Source organism: Heloderma suspectum, chromosome 2 (genome assembly GCF_057233095.1).
Source record: "Heloderma suspectum isolate Gila_16-S chromosome 2, 16-S_ref, whole genome shotgun sequence".
NCBI lineage: Eukaryota > Metazoa > Chordata > Lepidosauria > Squamata > Helodermatidae > Heloderma > Heloderma suspectum.
Window position 1 is genome coordinate 159,276,681 of NC_139459.1, and position 16,626 is coordinate 159,293,306.

Below are 16,626 nucleotides of genomic sequence, written 5' to 3' on the forward strand. Positions count from 1 at the left end.
CAGCTTAGACCTCTCTTGACAGTGAGATTTGTTTGCCCCCCTCTTTACTACTTTTTAGGAGAACCCTAAATACTTAAAAAAAAATTCTGGACAGTTTTTTAATGATCCCATGATTGTTTTATATAGCTCCTACTGTTATTAGCTGCTGCTGCTGCTATTATATTTTTAGATGGGTTGGGTCTTATATTATTATTTTGTGGTTCTACTATATTGCATTTTAATATGCTGTGAGCTGCCTTGAAATGGGTACCCCTGAAAGGTGGCCTATAAATAATGAAATAAATAAAAGTAGAAGGGCAAAAGAAGTGGCCTAAGTTAAAATACTCCAATTGAACTCAGTGGAGCACCAAAAACAGAGTTCTACAAATTTTGGTTAGGCTTACTAGTCAAATCCACTGCTTATGGTTACCAGAACCCCCTCCTTTCCCTTAGTCCTGTAGCACGTGCAGAGCAAATTGTCTACTGTTGTATGTTTGTACCTGAAACCATGAATGATTATTTTGGTTCCCAAACTGGCATTGAAACTTGAGTTCTGGATGCCTTCACTTATTGAAAGCAGCTGTCCACAGCTAGGATTTGAAGAGTGGAAGAGAAGAAACTGGACTTTGAGATTGGTACTCCCCAGTAACCTCGCAGACTGGAAGTCAGTGCATTCTTGATTTCTCATAATACTTCCATACCCTAGAATGAGATTTAAACAAAACAAGCACAGCCAGCTGTTAGGTACAAAGTGGATGGGAAAATGCAGCCTTCCCCAACCTGGGGGGTGTCTCCACGGTTGATTTGCTGCGAGCTGGCTCCATTTCGAGGTTGTTCGGGGCACATGACGTTGTGACCATCCTGCAGCCATCCTGGAGCTTTTCATGGAAAAAACGGATTTCCTGAGACTACTTTAAGTCCAATTATTTTCCTTAAGTCGGGTTCTCCATGGTATAGTTGTTGTGTGCCCCAACCCCCGCATTTACCTCAGGTGTGCTGGCCCTACCCAGGGGTGTGCTTTTCACCATGTCCCCGGTCAAGGGGTGTATCCTGTCCCTGTGTTTCCTAGCACAAACCAATTATTGCCTAAGGCTGATGCTTTATTTGACGTGCCCCGTGATCAGTCATGATCAGGGGCGTTGCTAGGGTCTGAAAAGATCTGGGGCACAGGCCCATAACATAAATTTGCATATATAAATATATGTACACACACACACATAGACAAGTCTAAGCGTGTATCTAATATATATGTGTGTGTGGGGACGGGCGTGAATGCAGTGTGCTTGCGTGTGTGTATAGATTACATGCATACATATATAAGAAGTGTGCACTGACCCCCCACCCCACTTCAACTCAGACCCCGATTCAGCATTTTGGAAAACATCCCGCTTCTGCTCTGGCCAATTTGTAGTCGGACCACTTCAGCTCAGCACCAAACCTGAGTCAAGGTTTGGAAAAATGGGTCTTTATAATTCCTGTTGACTAGCATGGGTAATTAGAAAAAAAAACTGTAACTTTTTTCTCTTGGTCAGAACTGGATGGTAATTTCAGGCATAGTAGCTCCCTAGAAGGGGATTACACCTGCCCAATGTCAGAAAAATAGGTGCAGGGTTTATATTTTGATTTTCTTTTAAAGGGAACTGCCAATAACATTTTAATTCCTTGGAAGAATTGGATAAAAAATTCAGGATTCATTGCCCCATCAGAGGAGATCATGCCTGCCAAATTTCAGAATGCTAGCCACAAGAGTTTTTGTGCAAGGGTGGCCTTGACATTGTGAGGTCTCCAAAAGAGGACATTCTTATCTCCCTATGTTCCTTGTGGACCATTGTTCTTTTTTTAAAATACTTTTTATTCTGTTTTTTATCTTTATAAATTGTAGTAGCAATGTAGAGGGTCACACTAAGTAGCCTCATGCCTCATGTTTTTGCTGAGCTCTTTCTCCCTCAAATACATTTTGCAAGCTAAAGGGACGCAGGAATTTCTTATCTTGTCAACAAGGCTAAGGTCAGAGTTATCATGTTCTCTGCTTATCATGCCCTATAACCCATTTCCTGTGCTATAAACAATGGTGCTAGAAGAGAAAGTGCTGAATACTGCAAGACCACACGGAGGGGGGGCGGAGGAACTTTTTCATATGTGTCATAATGTCTATAAAAACAATTTGCTGATGTACTTCAGGGCTTTTGGCACTTTGGAAGTGACTCCAGCCATAAAGCCCACGCGTTAATAAAGAAGAACTCTTTTTCCTTCACTCCGTGGTCTCTCTGACTCTGATTTCTGCAACATAAATGGTGCCATGACTCGGATTGTGGCAGGCACTGAGACAGAGAGGTGGCAGTTGCCTGCTCTTCATCGCCGCACCGGGAGTGAGAGCTCGGCGCACGCCTCCCTTTCTTGGCACCACCGACCTTTTTTTCGGGTGAACGGGAGAAAGCCTGCGCCGAGGCTGCCCGAACGGCTGTGCACGTCAAGAGAACCTCGGGAACCTCGGGAAGCGGAGGAAGGAACTTGAGCCCTACCCATATTCCAGCTGCAATTGAGTTGAAGCCCACATTAAAGCCTTCAGGAGAAAGGCAAGTATATGAAGTTGAAAGTGGGCCCCACCTTTAGGAGAAAGGCAAGTGTATGAGGTTGAAAGTGGGCCCCGCCTTTAGGAGAAAGGCCAGTGTAAGTATACGTATACAAGGGGAACCCACCCAGTTGGGGTGGAAGGGGGACTTGAACACTCCCCGAGCAGGCACTAGTACTCAGCAAGGTGCTGAGGAAACTGCTTCGCTCTAGTGGAACAGTGGGATAGTGTAACCCACTCTACGCAGGAATGTATGAATGAAGTGATAAAAGATTGTGTAAGTGGCTACTGCGGTTTCTGTCGCACGCCGTTGACCGTCTGGGTGCCCAGGCCAGTAGCAAAGTGCGTGGTGTGAAAAGTCCTCTTGTGTCGGTCAGTGAGACCCCTTACTTGCTGATCAATCCCCTTCCCTCTTTGTGTCCGTCTTCATCTTAAGTTGGAGGCTATGGGAGGTGGGGGAAGCAAGACTTGCACCCCCTTGGGATGTATGTTAAAAAAAAATAATTTTTTTTTAAAGGATTCAAAATGGAGAGAGGAAACAGCAAAAAGCTCAAGGCTGAGCTGAAAAAAAAAAAGAACACGATCTGAGGCTGTTAATTAGAGAAATGTTGCAAGACAGCCTGGCTTTTAATAAAGCGTAGGAGTGTGAGGCCGAAGAAGTAGCCGTTAGCCTAGTGCGCCGGGAGGGGGACAGGAGAATTGCCCACAACGTTCTGAGTTGTGCAACTTCATCACCTCGCCTAATTGGGATGAAATCCCTAAGAAATGGAAACTGAAAATGAAGACCCAGAAGATGAAGGCTCAAAATAGAATAAAGGTGAAGAATCAGCCCCCAGGGCACAGGCTTGTCAAGGGCTCCTTGGAGGCCTCTCTCAGTCTAATCCAGTAGCCAAGTCCAGACACAGACAAAGGGATTCCTTTCAAAGCTTTATTCTTCTTTTACAACTTAACAACTATACCGTTTGCAACTAGATCTGAGCAGCACAGTACCTATGCCCTAAGCTGGAACAGTTGGTCCCCGTTTGAAAAGGAATTACTGGCAGACCCCTGAACATAAGGACTAGGGAGAGTCCCTTCCCTTTTCCCTTGGATCCTCTGGGTGCAGCCATTGTTTGCGCGCCAACCGGGCACTACGCCTCCTTTCCGCGCCCTCCATCTGGCGCCGCTCTCTGCGTCTGCGTCGTGCATCCACCAAGTCTGCTATCTGTGCTCGGTCACTCCCTGGACTGCTAACTAAACTAGGAATGCTGGTGGGAGGAATCTCCGTCAGCTGTTGGTCCTGGGAAAGATGAGCGTGCTCCTCTCCCAGGAGCGACTGCTCTTCCTCAGAATCAGAACTACTCTGGGATTCTATGGGCTCAGTGTCCACCCTGACAAGGCTAGACCCCTCTTCGAGTGGAAAGTGTGCCATAGGACGGTCCCAAGGCAGAATGAAGCGGAGAGACCATGTTGAAGATCTCTGTCAAGGTAACCATGTTTAGCTTTGAACTGTCCTAGAATTTCATAGAGCCTGTAGACCATCAGCTATATGATTTCTGAAGAGCGTAACCATTAAGCTTTTGCCGTGGGATTCCCTGCAATAAAGAAATCTCACTGATTTGAGTGTCCAGTGTTGGACTGCCTGACTGTGTGTGCTGAAGAGACCGAGAAACTAGACAGCATGTTCCTGGCCAAGCCAAAATCACGCTACTACCATGCTCCTGGAAGCTGCAATAAACTGTGTAAGCTGGGAGACCCAACCTGATTGAGAAGAAAAGAAGATATTAGAGTAACTGTCTTAAAAAAACACAGTGAGATCTGTGTAGCTGGCTAGCTGACGCTGTCAGTAATGTTACAACTTTAAATTAAGACTGTTTTCCTGTTTGAGACCCCAGCGAAGAAAGCTGACCTGAGTTATTTGTTGCCCATGCCAAAGCAAAGATTTGGCTGCCCTGTACCTCATCCTGTCCTGTTTTGAGCTTGGGATTTACAAATACAAACAAACTGGGAAGCTTGCTTTGAAGTCCTGCAAATCACCCTACCGCCTCCCGGAAGAAGATTAATGGCTGCCTAAAGAATGCAAGTATAAGGCGATGCCCATCACCCCCCTGCGTCCTGAGTTTCGGCACTTTGCTTTCGTGTACCAGGTTGAGGGAGAAGAGAAGAAGGGTGTGTGTGTGTGTGTGATATTGTAAATCCCTGGCTAGCTTGTCTAGTGATAGATAGCCCCGAGAGCTTTTTCCCTGACTTAGCCATGCAGTTTAAAACTGCCTTGTAGCTTTAAGTTTACTTTTGCAAAAGAGAGGGGATCATAGTCAATTAGCTCCTTCTCTCCTTGCAAAAGAGAAAGTTTTGTTGTTTTTAATGTTTTTGAAATAGCTTAAATTGAGATTTCTACGTCGACCCATTAAAAACTCAGAAGCACTGGCCATGTGTTTACAAGCTCCCTAGTTCAGACAGTGCTGTGAGGCTTTTCATAAACTTGAACTCTCATTGCTGTAGACTATGTGTCTGTGTTTGTAGTCAGCTCAGTGTACAACAGGCTGAGTTTGATCTATGACTCTTAGATTTCCTTCTGCCAGAACTCATACAGCATAGAGTTGCCGATGCAAAAACGGTGACCTAGAACTCTTTGCGTGTGTGGGTATGCCCGTCCCTTGATTTTGATGGGCCCTGAGCATGCAGCCAGAAGAGCAGTATGATTGCTGGATCTGCTCCATCATGCCTTACCATGCAAGAAGTGTTTTTCATTCATTGTGTTAAATTGCAAAAAAAGTTTGTTGTGTGTATTTTATGATTTCTTATATATCATAAAATATATGTGATATTTGCAGATGTTTTTACTGTTAGTTGCAACTCCAAATAATACTGAGTGTGGTTCCCAATGGTTGACAGGGGCAAAGACAGAGACAAGTAGAGAAAGACAGAGACAAGTAGAGAAAGACAGAGAAATAGAGAAAGTGGCAGACAGAGAAGGGGAAAAAAAGAAAGGAGGCAAGAGGCAAAGAGAAAGAACATTTGTAGAGAAAAAGCGTGGCCATAGTTTCCCCCAGGGTGAATTGGAAGCAGCTGATTATGCCTGGAGCTTATTATCTGGGGGTAAAGTAGCCACAATAATGTAATAGTTCTTTAAGATGAGAAAATGTAACTAGAAGGGGAAAAAGAGCCTATCCCAAATGTGCGTCATTGGGACTAGTGTAGGGCAGAAAGGTTTAAGTGAGTGAGTTTAACTTGCAGAGAAGACAAGTGAAGAGACAAGGCTGGTGCATGGAGCGGAAAGTTTTATGTAAAAAGTTTAAAACATGATCTGCAATACAGGCAGATCAGCAAGAGAGAGAAAGCAAGAAAGAGAAAGCAAGAGAGGGGGAGAGAGATTTCTCTTCCCAAACAGGAGGAAGAAGTAATAGCCGGCCTTTGGGCTGTTCACTCACATGCAGAGTGTGATGAATCACAGCGACAAGGTTCTGTATGTGCAAAGTGAAAAAAATACAGCACCTAAGAGGGGAGTCCCTCTTTGACCTGATTTCAGACTAGTTTCAAGAGATCAGGGGGTGATAAAAGTGAGTAGTTGCAATAATTCTTACTGTTATTGGCTGCTTTATAACTTTGTGTGCTTGCTTATATGGCTATCGCATTTAAAGTGTACATTGAAGTAGATGTCAACCCCCTAGTGATAAAACAGCAGGGCAAAAAGATCCGGCCCTCTGGGCAAGACTGCTAGCGGCCTTTGATAATCTGAGGGTAGAATGTATTGGCCCCAGGAGCGTAGCCAAGTCATTTGCAGTGTAAGAAGGGCCTAGAGTTCCACAGTGCTTGCTTAAGTTCATTATTGTTGCAATTCCCTTGCTAGTAAGCCTCTAAGCCTTCTGAGCATGTGAAAATGATTCAAAGGGCAAATAGCGTGGTCTAGCACATTCCATACTAATGAGTGAGAGTGTTATCAAGCACTCTGCCTGGGAAGCAAAGTTTGTTTACAGGAGGCTGTGCCTGAGAACCAAACACTTCTAGCCTATGCTGAAAATGAGTGCTGGGTAACCAGCACACAAGGTGCTTGCTGGTGTTGTGCTGCCTCAAGGGTAACATGTATGGTATAATAGGGATGGCAGAGAATTTCTCCCCGAATCTTCGGGGGGCCGAGCACCAATGCATTCGGCCCCCTGAAATCGGCGGTGAAATTCTCTGCCCCCCCGCCCCCCCGGGATGGGACTTACCTTTGGCGATTGTGCCTCCCGGCGGCGGGTCCCGGCGGCGGTTTGTCGGCCTTTTGTCGGGGGCGGGGGCGGCAGCCGGTCTTCCGACCGGCTGCCGCCGCCATTACAAAGTAAAGTGTTAAAAAAAAAACAACCCGTGATAGGCTACGTAACGATTAACGTAGCCTATCATGGCTAGATTTCCAAAGTCAGCCGTGATAGGCTACGTAAACCGTTACGTAGCCTATCACGGGTGACTTTGGGGGGAAAAAAAAGCGCGTACGCAAATGGCGGCGGCCTATGGGTGCCGCCATTTGCGTTCCTTATTTGGTCCCAGTAGTCTACGTAAAGATTTACATAGACTACGGCGTAGTCTACGTAAATCTTTACGTAGACTACCGGGACCAATTAAGGAACGCAAATGGCGGCACCCATAGGCCGCCGCCATTTGCGTATGCGCTTTTTCTCCCCCCCAAAGTCACCCGTGATAGGCTACGTAACGATTTACGTAGCCTATCACGGCTGACTTTGGAAATCTAGCCGTGATAGGCTACGTTAATCGTTATGTAGCCTATCACGGGTTGTTTTTTTTTTAACACTTTGTTTCGCGGCCGGGGAGATGGGGCGCTTCTCCCTGGCCTGAATTTCGGCCGGGCGAGGCGGGAAGCCTCCCCCCCAGCCTGAATTTCAGCCGGGCGAGGCGGGACGGCTCCCCCCCTCGCCTGAACTTCGGGGGGAGAAGCGAAGCGCCTCCCCCCCACCGCGAAGCACCCCTGCGAAAAGGTAAGTGACTTTCGTACATCCCTAGGTATAAAACCCATTTAGCCCAATGGCTCGTGGTTCAGAGAAGCTGTCTGATCCAACCATTGGGTACGCCTGTGTGCTGTAAGTTACCCAATAAAGTCTCCTTATAAAAACAAAAACAAACTCTCGCTGGAATCCCAACACATAAGCGGGGCTAGAGCGCCTCACCCAGTATCAAACCCTGCTGTTAGAAGCCATGAGGGCAGGTATGAAGAAGTCAGTTAATATGACCAGGGTGTCTAAAGTGCTGCAAGGTGCCACCAAGGCCCCAGAGCGTACTTGGAGCGTCTTTTAGATGCCTATCGCCAGTATACCCCCCTCGACCCAGAGGCCCAAGAAGACGTGGACGAGGAAATAGAAGAAGACCCAGAAGAGGCAGAGGATTCTTGAAAAGAAACCAGTGTGCCCAGTGCAGACAAGATAGACATTGGTGGCGTGAATGTGCAAATGAAATGAATCAAATACACAAAAGAGAAAAACAAAGAGGCCAGAACGGGCGAGAGAGGGGACAGCTTGTGAGGGGCCATGACATTGACTGTGAGGGGCCGTGACATTAACTTCATGATTGACACTGGAGCGGCATCAAGAGCAAGCAAACATTAGCCTTAGACAAAAGGTCCAAACACTGGGCAAAGTTCTTCAAGCCCAGCATCACTTTGTCTTAGAAAATAGTCCCTCAGTTCCCATCACAGAAGTTCATCCTTTCCAACCAAGAGATGAAGTATGGGTTAAAGAGTGGAAAAATTACCCTTTAACTCCCAGGTGGAGAGGACCAAAAACTGTCATACTTTCCACCCCCACAGCTGTGAAGGTAGCTGGAATTAAACCCTGGATATATTAAACACGAGTCAGGAAAGCAAAAGGGGGGGGGGTAAACTGTAGCTGAAAATCCTTTAAAAGTCATTCTGAAGAAACAGTAAGAAAACTCAAGCTAGACCCTACTGTAGGTGCACCTGGAGACCGCCCACCCGGTGTACGGTCAGACCTGCAACTGGAGAGAATTGAAGAAGGGGACTAGACCCTACTGCAGCTAGCCAGGTGATAGCTGCCCAGCGTACGGTCAGATCCCAAAAAAACAAAACAAAACATGCGGGTTGTAGTAGTAGTAGTGTTGTGTTGTGTGTGTTTTTTTTAATAACGTGTACTAAAGAGTCTGCCCCTGGAGGGGGAAGTCTGTCCCAGCGATTCGCTGATAATTACTGGCTTCACCTGGCTAACATCACGGGAGTAGAACATTTTTGTTTGCCAAGAGATATACCTGCAAACAGGCTTTTTTTATCTCTTTCTCCTCCATCATTTAAGCTGTGAAGTACACCAGACGCTTTGTTGTTTTAATTTGACTGATAATAGTAATGCTATAGATGTTCAAATCAATAATCTGCATAATGTAGTAGCTGACATAACAATGAGACAAAACAATTGGCTAAATTAGTTAACCTCTTGGCTCCCAAATTTTAGCTGGCTTAAAGCATTGTTCATCCTAATTCTACCAGTGTTGTTCATAGGGATACTGTTATGCCTTTGCATTCCTTGTTTTATGCGCTGTTTAACCAATCTGTTTTATGTCTCGACTAGTAAAACTGCCGCCCTCTACGCTCTAATAGCCCAACAGAAGTTTAAGTAATATGTCTGTTATAAAAAAGTTTTGTATTGTGCTTTGCAGACTGTTATGAGCATTCGCTTATCAGAAATGCTATAATTGTAATGAAATTATGCATTTAAGGGGGAAATGTAGTAGCAATGTAGAGGGTCAGACTAAGTAGCCTCATGCCTCATGTTTTTGCTGAGCTCTTTCTCCCTCGAATACATTTTGCAAGCTAAAGAGACGCAGGAATTTCTTATCTTGTCAACAAGGCTAAGGTCAGAGTTATCATGTTCTCTGCTTATCATGCCCTATAACCCATTTCCTGTGCTATAAACAATGGTGCTAGAAGAGAAAGTGCTGAATACTGCAAGACCACACGGAGGGGGGGTGGAGGAGCTTTTTCATATGTGTCATAATGTCTATAAAAACAATTTGCTGATGTACTTCAGGGCTTTTGGCACTTTGGAAGTGATTCCAGCCATAAAGCCCACGCGTTAATAAAGAAGAACTCTTTTTCCTTCACTCCGTGGTCTCTCTGACTCTGATTTCTGCAACAAAATGAAATAAACAGTAGCAACAACCTAGTCATTATCTACACTTTTCAACAATACAGTATTCTTAGGAGGACACAGCAATAACAAAAAAGAAAAAAAAAGAACAGAAGGAAGAGGACGAAGAAAGCAAGTAAGAAAAAATATATTAAAAAGTTACTTAAAAGGATTAAATTTAAACTGCATTACACGCAAACTTCAAGTATCATTCTACTTAAAAGTTATACCTATAATATTGCCAATATTACAATTCAGTACAGCATAGATAATCAACCTTACATTTCAGTATCATATCTTCAGTCTTATAGCAAGGGAGCAAGCCTACAATTCATTTCTAATAACCATATATTGCCCTTCAGTAAACATATAATAGTAAAGCTTAACAATTTAACCAGCCAAAAATATTACTAATCAAAGTCTCATAATAATGATAATAATAATAAAAAGGAAGGAAATTAAAAAGGATAAGTAATAATAATAACAACTTTATGCTATCTATATTTTAGATAGTGTCATTTCTAAATCTATATATGAATGTATACACATCTATACACACACAAATAGGAATGTTATTATACAGTATATTATGTCTAATGTAAAAAAAGAGGAAGTAAGAAAGAGAGAGAGAAAAAAAGAGGATATATGTAAACAATCCTCTGGACTGGCATACTGCCCTGGACCTTATAACCCAAATAAATCCAAAAAAGAATAATAATTGAAAAGTTCCCAGCTCATGAGGCTGGGGAAGATGTCTCCCGTGCCATACTTTGAACGCCAGCTAGCGAAGCCTCTGCCATTTCATGATTTAAAAACTTTTTCATCTGGCCTTCAAAAAGAATGCAAAATATAGCAGGATTTTTGATATGATATTGCAGCTTCATTGGTCTTGCCTGATTTCTTGCCTTGGTGAATTGCCTTCTTTTGTCAATGATTTCTTTAGTGTAATCTGGAAATAACATAACTTTGTCTAGTGTCAGCCCCCCCAAAAGTCTCCCACTTCCCTTGCCAAGCGCAAAATATGATTTTTTGTGGAAACTCTTGCAAATTGAACTGTAACAGTATAGGCAGTCCCTTTGGTGCCATGAACTGGACCTGGAATACAGTATGCATGCTCAATATCAAGTAAATAACCAGATGGCAGAGCGAGTAGCTCATGCAGAAATTTATCTAAGAATTTAAACAGACTTATATCAGCAGGCAGATCTTTGACACCAATGATACACAGATTTGCTCTACGAGTATATGCCTCCAGTTGAGAAATTCTCGCAGACAGGATATTATGGAAGGCATGCATAGTGCTCTCTTGTGCAGACACCTGGTCTTGGAGAGCATTAACCTTCAATTCCATCTTTTGCAAAGAACTATTAATTAAATCCACAGCCCCTTGAAGGTTAGTAATAGAATCTTGGATTGTATCCAGCCTCTTAGCCTATTCTGTTAATTGAGAAGACAAAATTTTTATCAGAGCCAGCAACTCCTGTATATTTCTGGCATCTCTAGAAACCTTTGCCAAGGGAGGGGTTGGGGGAGTTGGTGGTGGTCCCACGGCTTTTTTCCTTCCCCTTGATGCTGCCATCCTCCTCTTCCATAAAGAAAGCAAGTAAGTATAATTACAAACAAACAGTCACTTCAACAGATTGTGCAGGTCCTCAGCTATTGTTGGTATTTTTAATCCATAAATACTTTTGGAACTCGTCAGCCCTGAAGTCTCCTACTTACATAGGAATTTCAAAACAGCTTTGAGTAGATGACGATCCGGACAACTGATCTTAGAGTCCAGCTCTTCTGCAGCTCCACAAAAGGAGTTGTTTTTCCAAGATCTTATTCAGATGGTACTCTAGCTTCCCCTTTTAATTCCAGGAGATGAAAAGGTTTTTCAACCTTTTAAAAGCTGTTTGAGGAGGCGACCTGTGGAGCCTCCGCAGGATGCTTGCCAGGGCGACATGGCTCCTACCGGAAGTCCCTTGTGGACCATTGTTCTGAAGATTACAGACAGCCTACAGTTGTCCCTAAGTAAGAAACCAGCAAAGTTTCAGAAGGATAGGTGCAGCAGTTCATGTGGAAGGGGAGTTCTCCAGTTTGGGGGAGGGAGTGATTTGCTTTCTCTTCCATTCACTCCTTCCCTGATAGTTTTTGGTTAAATTAGTATGAAATGCACAGGTATTAGAGGCGTCCCCGAGGCAAGAAACCTGCGAAGTTTAGGAAGGATATAAACATGCATATGAATTTAGAATTACTAGAATGTATTTACATTTCACTAATGTTAGCAGCAGGGGAACATGGGTGGGAAGGTGCTATTGCACTCATCTCCTGCTTGTAGGTTTCCAATGGGCATCTGGTTGGCCACTGTGTGAACCGAATGCTGGACTAGATGGACCTTGGTCTGGTGCAGCACAGCTCTTCTTATGTTCTTAAATAGAGAGTGCCTCTGAGCATGTGCAGAATTGTTTTCTTTCACCACTGAGCACTTACATTCTCCCCCTACCAACTCTATTCCCCTCCATGCAACCATCCCTCCTCATCCTACCATCCTCCAGCAACTCTTCTTAAAAACAGATGTCTTGTTTTGTGCAACTGCTCTCTACCTCCTCCTTGTTATGCACAAGCTCTCATTGCATCTTCCTCCTCATAACTTCATTTGTGCCAAGACTTCACCAGGATTCAGCCAATGAGTCTGTTTTCAAAACTAGGGCTAAGTTATGGAGAAACTCTGAGCATGCACTAAGTGCCTTTCCCTCACCAATGAAGCTAGAGTTCATGCCAACCTCCCCCCGCAAACCCACAAATGACAAAACATGCATAGGACTGAGCTGAAAGGGTAGTCAATTCATTAGACGGAATTGGGTAGGCACTGTATTAAGCCTGCAGCACCATGCTCACAACTCAGGACTTATTTCTGAGTAAACATGCAGAACATCAAGGTGAAAACCTCGCTGCAAAAATAACTTGTGTTGGAATCCTATGCACACTTTCCTGAGGGTAGGCCTCATTAAACATGATGGGGCTTCTGAGTAGGCATACATAGGCTTGTATAAATGAGCAGCATTTATCTCCCCTCCACCTAAAAAACAAACCAAAAACTCCTATTTTTTATGAAAGCTTTCTGTTCATAGGAAGCTGCCTTATACTGAGTCAGACCCTGGGTCCATCTAGCCCAGTACTGTTGACTGGCAGCAGCGGCTCTCCAGGGTTTCAGGCCGGATTCTCTCCTAGCCCTCCCTGGAGATGCTGGGGATTGAACCTGGGACGTTCTGCACGCCAAGCAGGTGCTCTGCCACTGCAGCCCTTCCTATTGCCGGATAATGGCAACTGACAGACAAAACCGCCCCAGATTTGTTTCTCTGCGACCATGTGAACTCCCTTTTCTCAAAGACTTGAGAGAGGAGAAGGAGAAAAACCAACCCTCTTGTCTGTTCATATAAAGTCAAATACAGTTCAGAACTTCTCTTGCCCACCGAAGAGTATTCTCTTTAAGAATCCCTAAGATATGCTCTGGGTGGAATAAAGAAGAGAAAGGAAGAAAGAACAGGATAGGGGAGGGAAGGGAAGGGAAGAAGAAAAGAAGAATGGTTATTGGAAACATGCACGGGGAGGGGGGGTAGAGAGAATTCCCTAAGCCAAGTGGCTCCTTTCAGAGAGGTTCAGAGGAATTCCTTCAGAGGAATTTAGGAGGCTGTGCAGGGTTTGCAAGGTTTGCACGTACTTAAATGAACTTTAAGAGGTGAGGTGGCTAAGGGCTTTTTCTAGCTTTTTAAGAACTGTAGAACCTATTTAAAAGCCCCAGCATTTCCTCGATCATGACGCCACATAGTCCTAACCCTCCCTTTGGGATTATTTGAGTCCTATAGCTATAGGAGAAATTAAAGTGGAGCGGGAGAAAGAAGTTTGTGGAGGCTGATTGGATCCTTTGCTGTACTGAAGCTAACTTCTGCAGAAGCCAAAGGTTCCACTTTGGGGCAGTAAAATCAGGTGCTGTGTGAAATACCAGTATTTCACATGGAGCTCTTTCTTCCCTTCCTTCTCCCTCTTCCAAATTTCATTGCAGGCAAGCTCACAACAGTGGGCATGTAAGAGCAGAAAAGAAAAGTAGAGGGAGAGAGGTTTTTTGTACCTCAGAAAAACCCTACACCAGAGATTAGGGATAGTGACCTCCTGATGGTCACCTTAAACACCTTCTGATTAGGATCTCTAATCCCCTGGGTGACTTGAGTTTTTACTTTTTTAGACTTTGAGAAAAGGAAACTTTACACATGGCTAGCGCAAAAGCCACTGGACCTAACTGTCTGAAATTTGGTAGGTTCAGTCAGCTCCATAGGGCCTGCTAGGTCCCCAAATTCCATGAATTTATGTGGAAGCACAAAAAAATTATAGCTCTTTACTTTGACAGATTTTCTTGGAAAAAGCAAATTTTACCTGTGGCTAGCACAAAAGCCATTAGGCCTAACTGTCTGAACTTTGGCAGGCTCAGTCACCTCTATGGGGGCTTCCAGGTCCCCAAATTCCATGCACATATGTGGAAGCACACAAAAAATATAGCACTTTGCTTTGACAGAGTTTCTTGAAAATAGCAAATTTACCTGTGACCAGCACAAAAGCCAGTGGACCTAACTGCCTGAAATTTGGCAGATTTAATCCATTCCATGGGGGCTACCAAGCTTCCAAATTTCATGTATTTATCATAGAAACTAAAACGTTATGGCCGTTTTTGTTTTCCAATGCAAGTCAATGGGAAAATGGTAAAAAATGGCAATTAGGACAGCTTGAACGATCCAGGGCACAGCTCTAAGATCCGGGGCCCGTGCCCAGGTGGGCCTTGTCCTAATTACACCCCTGGTCATGATGTTGTGCAATGTCACAAATTGTTCTTGCTTACAACTTACCCTCCATGCACCCACACTTTTCCTGGGACTTTTAGTCCCAAATCTAGATTGGGAAGATGGAGTGCCTAGGACCGGCAAAGATGCTCCATGTTGTCCTAGTCCTGTATTGCCCTATGAAGTATCTGAGCCTTACTGTATTGCTAGAGGAGTCCTACTGAGTCACACCTTTATTCTGTGAGTTGACTCATGCCTTTACTAGGTAAGTTTATAGTGAGAGATGGATGTCTCCTTCAGTGTAGCTGGGCTACTGCTAATAATGGTCTGTGGTACATGTAGCTGTATTTCCTTGCAACTTTATGAATGATGCTGCTGCCAGTAATGGTGAGAAATGTCGAAGCAGGCTGGGGCAAGGGGATGGGGGATGTTTCAAAGATTATTAAAAGGCACCCAGAAAAAGTGGAACTTGGTAGTGCAGGTATGGGGAACATAATGATTTTGAGCAGAAACTGATTGCTACATTTCTTAAATTGAAGCATGTTTATAGAGCAGTCCCTTCTCCCCATTAAAAGGTACTCACATAGACTTACATAGAATATAAAGTTAGACAATTGAGCTCACAAACCTGAACCCACACATCTTTTCTGAGGTGAAGTATTGTTGGGAAGATGCTGTTTGAAACAAATAAGTAGTGTGATGGAAGAGGGTATTTAACCCTTCCACTAATGACTTCTTTTAATCTACAACACCATATCACCAAAACTGTTTTATCTTCACCAAGCATCCCAAGATCCAAAGCAACCATAGGTACGTCCTGCGGTATGTATGCTGGTGGAAATCTCAATATGGTAGAGAATGAAAAATTTCCTTTCAGACTCCAAAGCTATTCTATTACAACCAAACATCTCATATTAGAAAGCAACCCCAAAAATCTTGCAGCATGCCTGCTGGTGGAAATTTCGGTGTGGTGTTGAATGGTGGTTTTTTTTGTCTCATTCATGTTAGTGCAATAGAAAAACCAGAATAAAAAACTTGAATTACAATGTAATATAGTCTTACCTATATGTAAGTCTATATGTAATATAGTCTTATAGAGACACACAAAAATAATATATGGATGGTGGGAGGCGCAAGGAGAGGGCTCCCTCTCACTGTTCAACCCATCCTGCAAGCTACTGGTGAAAGCAACAAATAAGCATGGGTCCCCTCACAGTAGGATTCGTCTAGCAATACAGTAAGGCTCGGATACTTCATAAGGCAATACAAGTCAAGGACATTGTGGAGCACGTCAAATAAAGCATCAGCCTTAGCTTCCAATTTCCTGGCTTTGTGGAGTTTGGACCAATGTGAGAAAGCCTTATTTTCTGGGCTTTTAAAGCAGCAGCTTTTTGATGATTGAATGTCCTTGGTTTTTGAAAAGCAGATGTCTCCGCAAGGGGTGTGTGTGTGTATACACATATATAAATACACACACACTGCTCTGTCTGTCTGTCTGTCTCTCTTTGCAATCAGAAGTAAAGTGCCTCTGAATATTGAGGTTCTATCTCTATTATGAACGTAAGAGGAGCCATGCTGGTTATGACCAAGAGTCTAGCATTCTGTTCACACAATGGCTAACCAGCTGCCCATGGGAAACTCACAAGCAGGACATGAGTGCAAAAGCACCCTCCTGCCCATGTTCCCCAGCAGCTGGTGTAAATAGGTATACTGCCTCTGATTTTCGACATAGCTATAGCCATCATGACTAGCAGCCCTTAATACCCTTTTCCTCCATGAATTTGTCCAATCCTCCTTTAAAGCCATCTAAATTAGTGGCCATCACTACATCTTGTGGCAACCAATTCCAGCTATGTGCTGTGTGAAGAAGTATTTCTCCCACTAATCAGCTTCAAGGGGTGACCCTGGGTTCTAGTATTATGAGAAAGGGAGAAAAAGTCTCCCTATCCACTTCCTCTAGCCATGCATCATTTTAAACACCACTATCATGCAGTGGAGGCCAGTGTCCAGTCTGAATAGTGGGATGGAGGGCAAGTCAGCACAGGCAGAGCCAAGCAGTCATGAGAGGCAGAGCCAAGAGCTCCTGAGAGGTGGAGCCAAAGGGATCAGAGGATGAGGAGTAGTCTTTGAATCCCCAACCCATCTAGGGATG

At 44.0% G+C, this 16,626-nt stretch overlaps 1 protein-coding gene across 1 annotated transcript in view; it reads right to left on the minus strand.

Moving 5' to 3' along the window:
- PLA1A (phospholipase A1 member A) overlaps positions 1 to 16,626 on the minus strand; it is a 65,880-nt gene that overhangs the window by 36,680 nt on the left and 12,574 nt on the right. Inside the window, exon 2 of the mRNA XM_084835399.1 lies at positions 480 to 681. Coding sequence (XP_084691525.1) covers positions 480 to 681 — 202 coding nt within the window. The remainder of the gene's footprint in view (positions 1 to 479; positions 682 to 16,626) is intronic.